The 15,098-nt window shown below is 35.3% G+C and overlaps 1 protein-coding gene across 1 annotated transcript in view; it reads left to right on the top strand.

The window, feature by feature from the left end:
- The window catches only part of Dhc36C (Dynein heavy chain at 36C), a 1,350,914-nt gene that overhangs the window by 81,277 nt on the left and 1,254,539 nt on the right, over positions 1 to 15,098 (top strand). The window contains 2 exon segments of the mRNA XM_090395101.1: positions 5,438 to 5,586; positions 10,840 to 10,971. Coding sequence (XP_090251227.1) covers positions 5,438 to 5,586; positions 10,840 to 10,971 — 281 coding nt within the window.

The following is a 15,098-nucleotide window of genomic DNA, read 5'->3' as shown; positions in this document are numbered from 1 at the left end:
AACTAAATGTCGGATCCAAAGTATGGATTGAGAAGAAGTAGGATCCAACAGTATAAAATACATTGTTCAACATAGTGTTTTTATGTTATAGATATAAGTGTTTGGTTCGAAATAAAGCATGTCACCAAAGATTAGAGACCACAGATATGAGAGTTCTGGGAAAAATTAGAGGCATGAACAGATGGCATCAATGGCAGAATCATATTAAAAATGATAACATTCTGAATGTACTTGGCATTGTTTACATTCAAGAATGTGTGAATATTGCTGATCTATGGTGGCATGGTTGGTCACTTAGACAGATTGGGAGAAGGAAAGTTAGCAAAACAGGCATTTGATTCTATCAGAAATGCCTTAAAAGAAGGAAATGTTAGATACTGCTATATTCGAGTGCTGACAATGAATAGGCTAATTTGGAAGAAAATTGTTGAAAGGCAATTAATGATAATGTAAACTTAATCATGTAGTACTGTCATGGCCTGAACACCCCTTTAGGGTACACATCAGGAAATTGATGATGAAGATGAAGAATATATATCACTTCTTCATCAATTTAATCATTTATTTTACTGATTAGACAACAACAAAAGGTAGAAACTGGTGTGGATAGAGTTCCTTCTCATGGCCTGGTCGACCAAGTGGTTAGCGTATCTGCTCTCCAGCCAAAAGGCTGTAGGTTCGAATTGTGATGGTGGACAGTATGTGGCATTGGTATAGATGAGGCGGTTTGTGGATGAGGTTCACTGGTGGAGACAGAGAGATGTAGAGTTGGTGTCCTCCCTTGATAAGTCTTAGGACTCCCTGGAGGTGTCAAATAATAATAATAATAATAATTTTTTTTTTTTTTATTATGGTATGCTGAAGCATTCAATGTGATGTTAGCAGCCTCTGTATACAAGTAGACTAGCTGTGAATTTACTTTGTATGCCAACTTTGCATATGCCTAGGTAAAAGATTAAAACAAGAATATAATTTTTGATGAGTATAACCCAACAATAAAATTGTTTCTATTATTATTAGTTTATACATGTTTTTGTATTTTTATTATTTTATTTTTAGTATTTTATTTATTACAGTGATGGCTAAACTGGATAAGGGTAATGGATATACAGTGATACTACTGGACCTTGCTAAGGCCTTTGATAGGATACCACATGGAATTCTAATCAGTAAACTGCAGCATATGGGGATGGATATAGGGTTGGTGAGATGGATAGGAGGGTGGTTGATGGAAAGATATCAGAGAGTAGTTTATTCAGGGATAGAGTCCAAAAGACAACCTGTCACTAGTGGTGTGCTGCAGGGTTCTGTTCTTGGACCACTACTATTTAATTTGTTCATTAACGATATAGGAAAGGATCTGAGAGGAACTGTTCATTTGTTTTCTGATGATGCAAAGTTGGGTAGAGCAATAGTGAATGCACATGATGTAAAAATTTTGCCGGATGATTTGGATAGATTGGAGGACTGGGCTAAGGAGAATGGATGTCATTTTAATGCAGCAAAGTGTAAGGTTATGCATTTTGGGGTGAAAAGATTAGCAGCAGTATATCACATTGGTGGAACCGTACTCCAGGAGATTGACGAGGCCAGGGATTTGGGAGTGTTGGTGGATAGGAAGTTGAAGTTTAGGGGGCACATTGCAAAAGTGGCTAAATTAGCTCATCAAATCACTTGGTTACTGAAGAATATTTTGACGAGCAGAGACAAGCAAGTTATTGTTCCTCTGTATCGAGCCTTGATAAGACCCCATCTTGACTACTGTGCACAGATCTGGGTGCCAGGGTTTCTTCTTGATGGGGAGGAGGAGGTTGAGAGGATCCAGAGGCGAGTGACTAAGATGATGAAAGTTTATTTTTTACTTGGTTATAGTATAATAAATTTAGTTTAATCCTTTATCCAAGTGTGAGCAAACAAAGTTTGCGCTTGAAAGTATCTTCAGGATGGGGATAAGGTGGTACATCACCAGGGCAACTCGTTGCAAAGGTGGGGCAAACTACCAACACTCCTGTCTTAGTATCGCCTATCATGCAAAACACATCTCCTTGCGGATATGTCTAATGTTATGCATTAAGGGAAGGGCCACTACCCGGACTAGTTTCGACCTTTATTGAGGTCTCTTCAGTGGGAGTCAGGCCCAAGCTGAGATACCAGGCAGAAGCATTCACAGGTCATCTCTACCTATAGGAGTTGCCCAATGGTGTGCCACCCTTTTTAATAAATTACTCTGGATTTAGAGAAAGATGTTGAAAATTTATTTTTCACTTGGTTAGAGTATAATAAATTTAGTTTAATCCTTTATCCAAGTGTGAGCAAACAAAGTTTGCGCCTGAAAGTATCTTCAGGACTGGGGTAAGGTGGTACAACCTTACCTCAGTCCTGAAGATATAGTCCTGAAGATACTTTCATGCACAAACTTTGTTTGCTCACACTTGGATAAAGGATTAAGCTAAATTTATTATATGACTAAGATGATAGCAGGTCTATGGAATGAACCTTATGAGAACAGGTTGAAGATTTGTGGGTTGCAGAAATTGGTTGATAGGCGGAAAAGGGATGATATGATTGAGACATTCAAATTACTGAAGGGTTTCTATAAGATTAATTCAGAGGATATTTTTCAGAACAGGACTGGTGGTGGGAGGACTAGGGGCCATCCATGGAAACTGGGCAAGAGTATGGTTAGCGATAGTGTTAGAACTAGGTTTTTTACTTGGAGAGTGGTGAATGAGTGGAATAAGCTGCCAGAGTCTATTGTGGGTGTGATGACTGTGAATGAGTTCAAGGCAAAGTATGATAGATGCTGTGTGGATGTTAATAGTTGTTCTTGACGTGATGTTTAGGGCCTCCCTCGATGAGTCTAAGGACTCCTTGGAGTTGCCCGTGTTTGTACTACACTCTGGGACTACTTGCATTAGCTCACGCTAGTATTCGCCGATACTTTTATAGTTTTTTATACTATATTTGGCATGAAACTCTCTGATTCCAATCTTTGACTTTTTTATTCAGTTTTAAAACAATGTGGGATCTAATATCCGTTTAATTTAAATAATGTTTATATTGCTGAAATGAAGCCTGTTGGCTCTTTATATTTAAGCAACTTAATGAGTGCACCTTTTGGACAACTCGTATAGCAGAGTATATATGTTCTTTTCACTATACCTTTTGGTATTAATTTGGTCTAGCTACTCACTGATGAAGCTGCAAAAATGGCTGAAACCGGTCTGGGTAGTGACCTCCCACCATAATGTAATAACAGCATACATTTCCTAGTAAATGTGTTTTTACATTATGGAAAATACCAAGAATAGCAATCAGAACTTTACCCACCTTTGTAACAAGTTGCCCGTGCTTGTACTACACTCTAAGACTACTTGCATTAGCTCACGCTGGTATTCGCCGATACTTTTATAGTTTTTTTATACTATATTCGGCATGAAACTCTCTGATTCAAATCTTTGAGTTTCTTATTCGGTTTTAAAACAATGTGGGATGTAATATCCCCTTAATTTAAATATAATAATATTATTATTTATTTATTTTTGTATTTTTACAATACTGTTAAATGTTAGTTATAACTTTAGTAGCACTTGTGACATAGTGAAGATATTACTGAAACAAAAAAAGTGAATTATTTTATTTATTTTTTATTTTTATTTCTTGTGTCTATGTGGTTCAGCCATCTCTTGATAGGTAAGGTAAGTTTTTACAACCTTTTGTGTGCAGGATTTACATAAATAAGAAGGGGGTAAAAAATATCCTATTTTGTACAAATATGACAAACTGTTAACTTCTACTTTGAAAAATGCAAACAAGGAATATATACTCGTATATATATATATATATATATATATATATATATATATATATATATATATATATATATATATATATATATATATATATATGACAGAATGATCATTGACTCGGTTAACATACATAGTTTTATGAAGAATTAAATGACTAGAACCGAGATTTAAGTAAAAAGGTTTTAATATAAACACACTACTAGTTTCGGCCTGCAACAGCCTTCTTTAGGTGACATTATAAAAGAAAAAACACTAACATTGAGGGTTAAAAGACTATGAACACACAGACAGTCTTTATACATAATTAGCATGAAAATGTTGTCATGACAACGTTTTCATGCTAATATTAGTGTTTATATTAAAACCTTTTTACTTAAATCTCGGTTCTAGTCATTTAATTCTTCATAAAAAAAAAAAAAAATATATATATATATATATATATATGTTAAAGATACCAAGCTATTTTAAACCTGGTTTGACTCCATTTCCCAAGTAAGCAAACAGATAAATAAGTCAAGTTTGCGCCTGCAAGTAGTGCAAGTCGGGTGACCCGTATGTAGTGAAAGTCTTAGTCAACTTGTGGTAAAGGTGGAATAAGGAGTTTCCTAAGACTTGCACTGTGTATGGGTCACCCAGACTTGCACTACATGAAGACGCAAACTTGACTTACTTGTCTGTTTGCTTACTTGGGAAATGGATTAAAACCAGGTTTAAAATAGCTTGGTATCTTTAACATTATTTTTTTACCCAAGGTAAAAAACTTTCTACATCTATCTCTCATCCTGAGATTTTTATTTAATAAGGTCAAAGTACCTTATGGTAACTTGTTTTGGTAAAATACCTATAAGCTCTGTATTACTTAAACCTTGGTATTTCTAAGCCTGGCTCCCACTGATGAGACCTCAATAAAGGTCGAAACCAGCCTGGGTAGTGGCCCCTTGCCTTTAATGCATAGCATCATACATCTCCTCAAGGAGATGTGCTTTGCATTAAGGGTAAATATTAAGAATAGTGATCAGAGCTTATTCCACCTTTATCATGAGTTGCCTAAGACTTGCACTACTTGCAGGTGCAAACTGGACTTACTTGTCTTTTTGCTTACTTGGGAAATGGATTAAAACCAGGTTTAAAATAGCTCGGTATCTTTAACATACTTATATATTTATACATACATACATATATATATATATATATATATATATATATATATATATATATACACTGTTATAATTATATCATATCAGGTCTATAAGATAAATGCAATCTTGTGATGAAGTCATTACACATCTGGAATGCTAGTTTTTAAGTTGGCTATATTATATATTAATTTACATCAAATTTGGGAGATTTGGGAAGGTATTAGGACTTATGTTCTCACTTCTTTTTTTTTAATGAGAATTTTAAATACTTTTTCATTATATACTTCGTTGTAGTGCTGAGAAGTGTTTTGTGTTTCAAGGATGTTGGTTTGAATTCAGGAAGATATCAGCAGACTTAAGAAATTCATGTTGTATTTTTCCTGATATGGTGTTTTAATTTAATATCTTCAAAAATTAAAATGATTTTGAATGTATAATTGAATGTAATTTTATAAATTTTCTTACATTCTGTTCCTTTATTCTGTAAAGGTTGAATTTGTCATGCTACCATTCCGTGATTCTGGTACATATATCCTTTCATCAGTTGATGATATACAACTGTTGTTGGATGATCATATAGTGAAGACACAAACCATGAGAAGTTCACCATTTGTAAAACCGTTTGAAGGACATGTAAGGTAAATTGTATTCATTTTCAGCTGAAGTGCTTTAATCATAATTTTATGTGCTGTATTTATCATATACATTATCCAATAATTTGTTGTTGCTGTGTTGTTCTTGTTGCTGTTAATTGTGTCATAAATAAAATAAAGCCTGTTTTTTTTTAACTTGGCTATAATTTAAATTAAACTTGCCAAGAAATTATATTTTTGTTTAATCCATATATATCCATATAATAGACAACTGGAAGTTATAGCATAGAAAGAGGAGTTGAGAAGGAAAGAGACAGATGCTACTTGTGCACTGATCAAGAGTTATGTAACAGCAACATTGTTTGAGTATATTCCAAAAGTGAAAAGGCTAAATAAGATAGGAGTAAATGGATGAACAAACGGATAAAGCATGAAATCTAGAAGAAGAAGAAGAAAGTACTGTGGTACTTCCAACACTAGATAACAAATTTACAGGATGAGGAAGATGTATGTACAATGGTATACTGCATTTTTCAAAGGCATTTGATAGATTGCCAAATGACAAACTGGTAAATAAATTGAAATGGGTGGATATTGGATAAGAAACTGGTGAGATGGATAGCTGATTGGCTATCAGGTCTATACTTCTATCTGTAAACAATCTCTGGAAAGTGCTTATTCACTGTGATTTCATTGCTTTTAATCATAAGGGATCTATTCTCTGAAAAAAAAAATGTCATAAGTTATTCTTCATAATTCTTCAACTCTCATGGATTCTCAAGTTATCACCTTTCAGGACTTGTCTAAAGTATTTACAGTTCTTTGTGGCACAGGTCCTTCTTCCTTCCAAGGAGATTCTTCACACTGAAGTTTTGTTCTCCCACCCCCCCTTTTTTTTATCCACTTGCCATGTTTCTTGTTGCTGGATTTGCTGTTAAGTTTCTCTTTCTACAAGCAGTTACTTGTATCTTTCAGCTACTACTGCTTTCCGGTTACCTCTCTGTCTCTCTTGAATTTTCTCCTCTCCCTTGTTGTTTTTCTCTTCTGAGAAGTTTCTTATATATATCTTTGTAGTCATGTGATTTGCTCATGTATCTTTCATTGTATGGCATCATGACTGTTACCTCACTCCTTTGTATAACAATCATTCAGTGTGTGTCTTGAGGTAAGTTTTATAATTTGATTTACATTCAATTTTTTTCTTTCAGGCATAGAATGATTCAAAAGTAAGACTGAATTCTTACAAATAGTCTCATCTTCATTTTTAATTTCTCCTTTATCTTAAATTATGGGGACATATATTAGAGAACTCCGCCTTCCTACCTCACTCCAAATATTCTTGCTCTTTTTGTAATAGTTTATTTGATGCAGCTTGAGGATGATAAACCTGCCACTCAGTTTGTTTGACATTATCCTCATTTAGGTCTGCATCCTTTTCAGATATCTGAGTTTAATAGAACATCACATGATTGACCTCTTAGATTTCATAATCTTCTGTATTCTTGCCTTAATCACAAACTTTCCTTTAATGGTCTTGAGAAGTGCTTGGTTGATGTCAATACATATTTGAAAAGAATACTATTCATATCTTTCAAAGTTTTCTCTCTCTCTCTCTTGTAAATTTATGCAAAATTATTTCACTGAATTGATATGAGATGATAAGTAATCAGTTTATTCTAATTCTTGTACTATCAGATCAGTCTGTCTTATATTATATTTTAATATGTCAGAATGTGCTTTAAATATTCTATTTGGATGCTGTACATGTTGAATTTTTAAGTTCAACATGTACAGTTTTAAGAAACTGTGAATTTCAAATTTTTGTTATTCTGAGCCTGTTGTTATTTTTAACTTGTTCTTCTTTCAGGTACATTGTTAAGGTCCCCTCCTCTTGATAACATGCACCACAATCCTGCAAGTTTCATCTCTGATGGAATGCCCTTCCCTTAGCCATTCTCAACTTCATATCTTTTGACATTACCATCAGCAAGTAGGAAGATCAATGGGATTTCTTTCTTTTCCACCCAGACTACTGTTTCTCTTACCAGATTTGGATACTTGCTCTGATCATGTTACGGAAATTATAATCTTGGAATGAGGACCTTCATTCATTCCATTCAGTATTCCAGCCATGATTTTTCAAGAAGTGTGTCAAGGCCAGTACAAGAAAAGAAAAACAAACAAACAAAAAAACAGCAAAAAACAGTTAGCTCAAGACCTGATATCCAGATTCATTCTGAGCCTACTACACTTGAAGCCCACTAAAATTGCTAAACAGCCATTAACAAATCCAAGTTTTACTTTGAAAGAGCTTAAAACAGAAAAATTTCTTCTCAAGCAAATGATAGTCCTCTGATCCCTTGCAAAGTTATTTCAATGAAGTTCTGGGTTAGAGCATAGATGCTCCAACCCAGAATTATTTATCTACTCCCAAGACTGCTCTCACAGTCTTGAGAGTAGATAAATCATAAAAAGATATTTATTATTATTACCATAAGACTCCACAGAGTCATAGACTTATCTACCAGGTCTCTTTTGTCATACACACAGCTTATCACACTGCACCTTCTATGCAGATACCATCCACTTAGGCAATGCATTCCAGTGATTCACAACTGTCCATGTAAAAAAGCTGCTTCTCACTCCCATGCTCATACCTTCCATATATAGCTTCCAGGGATGACTTCTTGTTCTCCACCCATCTCCTACCATTTTATGAAAACCTCTTTAATGTTAATCCTACAATAATCCTTACTAACTTGTACATCCCTATCATATTTCCACTCTTCCTCCTATTTGCTAGACTCTGCAAATTGCATTGTCTCAACCTTTCTTCATATTTAACTTTCCAGAGATCAGAAACTATTTTGGTCAATTGCCTCTGGACTCTCTCTCTCCAATATCTCTTCATCCTTTTGAAAAAGATCTAAAGCCCTAATTTGGCACACACTGATGTCACATGAAGTTGATCTTAAGATGACTGTCTCCAAAATTTTTGGAAGATTAATGCCTTCCACACAACTACACAACTACAATCAGGGCCATCTACCCCATCACCACCACAACATTATTTTTTATCTATAAATTGCATGTGTTCTGATGGTCGATTTACCTGTACTCAGGATGAAAAAACCCAAGTTTTTGAGTGAAAAAAATCCTGCTTCCCTTGTATGAGATCAGTTAATTCATCTTCAAATGAAAAAGCCCATATAAAGATTCCTCTCATAACAACCAGAGTTGAACTACAGCCTTTTCCAATCAAAGGTAGCAGTATACTGTCATTCTTCCAATTGTACTAGAGAGGTGCCAATTTGTAGGATCTGTAGCCATTGCCAAAAAAATATGGTAAATCTAGTTGTGAAATATAAGGTAGTTGATGAATTTTTTAAAATGATGTTTAATTTCTTGTTTTTCGTATTGTAATACTATGAACAAGAGAAGACTCTGTTTTGTTAGTTTTGTCTCTGATATTTCACAATTCTTTGTAAAAGATGTCATTTTCTTGTTTCCTTTCCATCTTCTTGTGCATAAGCATATTATTTTGGGCTTCTTAATGTTTTGAGTTAAATTAATATTCTTCAATCTGAATAGCTATAGTATACAGTATCTTCTTTTTAGTTTTATCAGTCATATTCATAATATCTGCCTTTGTTCTCTTTCCTCTTATTTTGAATTCTCCAAAAGTGTTTCATTAGTGCATCCTCCCCCCTCTTTGTTTCTGTTATTAACATATCTCGATGTTAGCTTTGGTTTAATTATTCATTCAATTCATCTTCGTGATTCTGATATTGCTCACTTTCCATGTTGTAACTTTATTTTCATTACATGTTCATTTCTCCAATTATTCTTATCATTTCCTGAGTCAACATCTTTTCCCTTAATATGCCTAGCTTTTCTTTGGCTGAGACTTGAAAGTACTGTGATCTCTCAGTTATTAGTACAGAGACTTGTGTTAGTAAACAAGGGAGGGGTGATCATTACTTGTGATTTTAATTATGGTAATATAGATTGCAGTATTCTGCAATCTATATTACCATAAGAGGAAGGGGTGAGAGGGATAGAACATGAGGCCATCCCTGGAAATTGTATTAGGAGAGTATAAGCAATGGGGCAAGGAGCAGGTTCTTTGCATGGAGAGGGGTTGGTGAATGCAGACACATTGAATGAGTTTAAAGCATAGTTTGATTTACTTTGTGTGATAGTGTGTACCTCCTATGATGAGTCATTTGACTCCATGGAGGTCTAGTGCTAATAATAATACCTGATGTTCAAATAACTGAATGTTGAATTAACTGACCTCCACTCCAAAATGGAATAGTGTGACAATGGATGGTATATTCTCATATGACTGTTCATTCAGTTAACTCATTCTTCAATTAGAATCATTCTTTGCAGAGTCTGGTGGAGAGAAGGAAGAGGGGAGATATGATAGACACCCACAAATTGGTAAGGGGTTGTTATAAGATCAATGGTGGAGAAGTTCTAGAGAGAATAGTGGGAGATCAGGGGAGAACCAGAGGTCATCCCTGGAAACTGTATAAAGAGGGTGTGAGTAGGGGAGTGAGAGGTAGGTTTTTTTTTGTGCAGAGTTGTGAATGATTGGAATGCCTTGCCTGAGAGTGTGGTGTCTGCAAGGAGTTTGAGTGTGTTTAAGACACGGTATGATGAGATGTGTGTGTGTGATAAAAGGACCTCCCAGATGAGTCTTTGACTCCATGAGGTCTTGGGTAATAATAATAATAAAATAATAATAATAATTATTTAACTAGCAAATGAAATTTCTGCTGAAGTTAGATAACTTAAGGATAATTGCAATTCATATTTCCTCGGGACAGGCTACTAGCCTGTTGCTGGGTAAGTCCTACAGTAAGGGTTCCCCCTCCCCTATATCTTCTGGACAGGCATTTCCTTTATTAGGAATATTAGGATTATACTACCTGTATACTCACTTGTTGATGCCTAGTTTGCACTCTTAGAACAGGGTGGAGACCATTAGAAGGTGAAGTTAGCATTTGAATGGGAGAAGCTATATTTTGTGCTTTTCCCTTCACAGACACTCAATCCCAAAACAGATGATTTATATTTTTATAGGGAATATTTTGTGTTTTATAAAAGATAAAATGTAAGAAGTAGATTTGTTTGGATCAAAACTATTAAATGAATGGAATTATTATTGTACTGTCTGAACAATACATTGACCTTGAATTATTTATGAGAAGGGAGGATAGTCATAGAGCCAATTAATTGTTTAGGATTATGTAGATATCAAATAATAAATGTTTTATATTTTTAATCTAGAAATTGGGAAGAAAAATTACTCTTACTTCAAGAAGCAATTGATGAATGGCTAAAAGTGCAAGCAACTTGGCTATACTTAGAACCAATATTTAGTTCTCCTGATATAATGGCTCAAATGCCAGAAGAGGGACGGTGAGTAATTTAGTTTAAATCTTGTATTAAACAGTATATAGTTATTTTATATATTAAGCATTGAGGATTATTTAAGGATGTAAACTGAACTGAGTGGATAACATTTCCACTTTCTAGTCATTAGGCTGTAGATTCATATCCTACTATGGTATGTCTAAATATCAGCAGCCGGGAGATTATTTTTATTCAACTTCTTTATGTTTTTAGGACTTGAATGGTTTGAACTAGTGATTATTCACATAATACCTGTCAATTCTCTCCTTGAACTAATTTTATGATAAAGCATTTGTAACTGCATCTTGAACCCATTCTGCTCATTTGCTACTTTTGATCTGGTACTCACATCCTTCCTAACCACACTTTTCTAGGGATTTATTAATAAAAGTTGTCACCACTATTTCTCTAATACGCTCGATTCTAATTCCCTCGATGAATCTGTCGACTCCTTGGAGTTTCCCGGAACAGCAATAATAATAATAATAATACCAACTGCATTACACAATTTGCAAGTTGTGATGCAATGATTTTCCTTGATCAGCACATTAATGCAATTCTTGTTGTCCATTATTATTGTTGTCATTGGGTGGCTACTTTGGCTCATCTCTGTCCTTGATTTTTCAATTTTTAAAGTGTCTGGTGTTATGCTCAGACACTTGAAGAATGATGCTGTGCTCACATAAACATATCATCTTCACATATATTTTTCAGACTGGTATGAATTTCCAATGGACTTGCATCTTCTACACTAAGAAATTCAATCACCTGTCACATATTGGAACATATCTTTAGCACTTATTCTATAAAACCTGTTTACAAACTTAGAGTTTGTATTATATCCCTCCTTTTCAACCAATCAACTAAATTTTATAAGCCACATTCCAGAAACTCTGAATTGCATAAATCTACTGTATCTTGGTCTTCCTCTGGATCTTTCCCCTACTTATTCTGCTTCAACCACCCACTTATTTTGATAATCTCTCATCTCTTCTTAAATGAGCTAGACTTAGATAATCTTGAAAACTATTGTCATTTTCTTTTCAGAAGATAAAATACACTGATTTGTACATTGTGTAGTTTGGTGCACTGGTTGATTTCTCTCTTGTTCATACAAAATTATTCAACAGCTTGACCATTTATTGTCTTTAACATGAAAAAGAGCAGAGCAAGAGAATGGGGGGGGTTCTAGGGAATGGAGTTGAGGAGCACAGGAGTAAGGAATAAAGACATGAATGGAGGGCAGAAAAGTAGGCATGGAGAATGGGAGGGAAAAGCACAAGGGATACTAGTGAGTTGGAGGAATGAATGGAACTAAAAAGAGTGTAATCTATGAGAGATGATGATTCAGGGTGTGCAGAGTAAAATGTTAAAGGAATGCTTACTTGAAGGAAGAATAGAGAGTGTAAACATTTTACTGAAGCAGTGTGAAAATATGGGTGATATGATAATAATAGTTGGTGCAGATGACCTGAGTGGCAGAGTAAATTGGGTTTGAGATTTGAGATTGATGTTAGACAGTGTAAAGCAGAAAGGTATGAAACAAAAGATGGTGGGTGTGTTTCAGCAGAAGAGCAGTATTAACGAATATCATCTGTAGGACATTCCGAAATAATCTAACAGTGGAGGGAAATGAAACTGCAAAAATGGCTGCAACATTAAGTGATGCCACAGATTTTGATCTTTTTAAAACCACTTAAAAAGAAACATAAAAAGAACGATTCTCCAGGACATGACTCACCACTGGTATTCATCAGAAAAACCAGGAGCTACCATCAACTCCAAGTTTAATTGCTGTGCCACTACCATGATCTCTTGCCCCAAGCCAGGCCACACAAGACCAATCAAGTTTAGCAATGGTATAAAAGTCTTCCCCATCTGCAAAATTTGTAACATCGAGGAAGCATCACCAATGCATTTACTAAATTGTATGAATATTTCCAAATGTGAACTTTATAACAACCCAGAAAAGGTGCTGTATAAAATACATGAATTTGGCCTCTATGATCTCGTGTAATAATATCATGGGATAATAAAAAAAAAAATGTGTAGGAAGAAGAGAGGTCTAAAATTGAGGATGGTAAGGATGCATTTCATGATAACAGAAGAGAGTTATTTTATTATTATTATGCAAGGTATCTCCACAATAAATATAAAATGTTATATTCAGGCAATGGCAATCAAGGAAAAGAAGGAGTAGCCATAGTATTCAATGCTAAATATGAGGCTAATCTTCTTGAATGGCAGGCAGTCTCAAGTAGAGTGATGTGGGCAAATATGAGAATGGGGGAAATAGACAATGAGACTTATTTGTGCCTATGGGCCCACAGAAGGTAGAAGTGGAGGAATTTTTTGTGGCTTTAGAGAGAGCAACTGACACAATGGAAAAGGAAAGTTGGTTCTTGTTGGGGATCTAAATAGCAGAGTAGGAAATGATTGTCAGACATACAAAAATATATATCGGGAAAATTTTGAGAAAAGAGCAAAGCTAATAATAATAATGGAAAATACCTGTTGGATTTCTGCTCAGGACTTGAGCTGGTTATTACTGACACAATGTTCCAACATAAAAACATGCACAAATTCCCATGGAGAGAAGTCTCATTGAAAGATAAGAAAGGTCTCATTGACTATGTTATTGTTGATAGTGATGTTTTCTCCCTGGTGCAGAACACCAGGGAGAAAACATCAGTTTTCTCCCTGGTGTTCTGCACCTGAGAGCACATGCCAACATAAGTCGGCATGTGCTTTCAGAGTGTACAGAGGATTTGAAATTGGAAGTGATCACCATTTAGTCTTGAGCAGAATAAAATTGAATTTCATATTGAAAAGAAGAACATTATTATTATTATTTATTATTAAACAAGACCTCATGGAGTCAAAGACTCATCTAGGAGGTCCTTTTATCTCACACACATCTCATCATACCGCGTCTTAAACACACTCAAACTCCTTGCAGACACCACACTCTCAGGCAAGGCATTCCAATCATTCACAACTCTGCATGAAAAAAACCTGCCTCTCACTCCCCTACTCACACCCTCTTTATACAGTTTCCAGGGATGACCTCTGGTTCTCTCCTGATCTCCCACTATTCTCTGTAGAACTTCTCCATCATTGATCCTATAACAACCCCTTACCAACTTGTAGGTCTCTATCATATCTCCCCTCTTCCTTCTCTCCACTAAACTCTGCAAATTACATCTTTTCAATCTTTCCTCATACCCAACATTCCAGAGGTCAGAAACTACCTTAGTCAGTCGCCTTTGGACCCTTTCCAAATGTAAACATGTAAGAAAGTTTTGAAGTGAATAAAAATTGAGCAGGTCTCAGATGTGAACTGTAGACTAAAATATGCAAATATTATTCAAGAAAAGATGAAAGAGTTTGAGAACAGGAACTAAAACTTGGGGATTTGCTGGCAAACCCTGAGGAAAATACTAATTGATTCAGCCAGAGAGGCATGTGGTGAGGATGTCTGCATGGATAGAAAAGTCAGAACACCATGATGGACACAGGAAGTTAAAGAGGCAGTGAAGGAAAAGAAGAAAGCATATCAAATGTTCCTGGCAAATAAGTCAGCATGTGCTCTCAGAGAATACAGAGACAAATGCAAGAAAGCTATACACTGTAAAGAAAATCCTAGGGAATTTTTTAGCTATGTGACCAGTAAGAGGAGAAATGACTGTGGAAGAATGATATTGTGGGATAAAAATAAGAATAGAGTGACTGATGCAGAGGACATAGTGGAATTGTTCAATGAACACTTTATTAGATTATTTCATCCTATAGGAGTCAGTTTTAATGCTAGAGGGATAGGCAGATTCGAGGTTTAGAGGTACAGGAGGAGAGTGTGTTTCAGATACTGAGTACTCTGGATGTCAATAAAGCTTTGGGACTGGATGGTATTTCACCACGAGTTTTTAGAGAATGTGCTAGAGAACTGACAGTGCCTTTAACCTGGCTTTTCAATGAAAGTCTAGCTGCAGGAAAGGTGCCCAGGGAATGGAAGGAAGGTAAGATAGTGCCATTGCATAAGGGTGGTTACAGACTGGAAGTGTCTAATTATAGGCCAGTTTGTGTGTCATCAGTAGTTGTTAAGATCTTGGAGAAAGTAGTGAGGGACCGTATAC

The sequence above is a fragment of the Typopeltis vanoorti genome, chromosome 7 (genome assembly GCF_054136105.1).
Source record: "Typopeltis vanoorti isolate ZY-2024b chromosome 7, IOZ_Tvanoo_1.0, whole genome shotgun sequence".
Lineage (NCBI taxonomy): Eukaryota > Metazoa > Arthropoda > Arachnida > Uropygi > Thelyphonidae > Typopeltis > Typopeltis vanoorti.
Note: the sequence above shows the minus strand (reverse complement) of the source record. Positions and strands in the feature narration are given on the sequence as shown.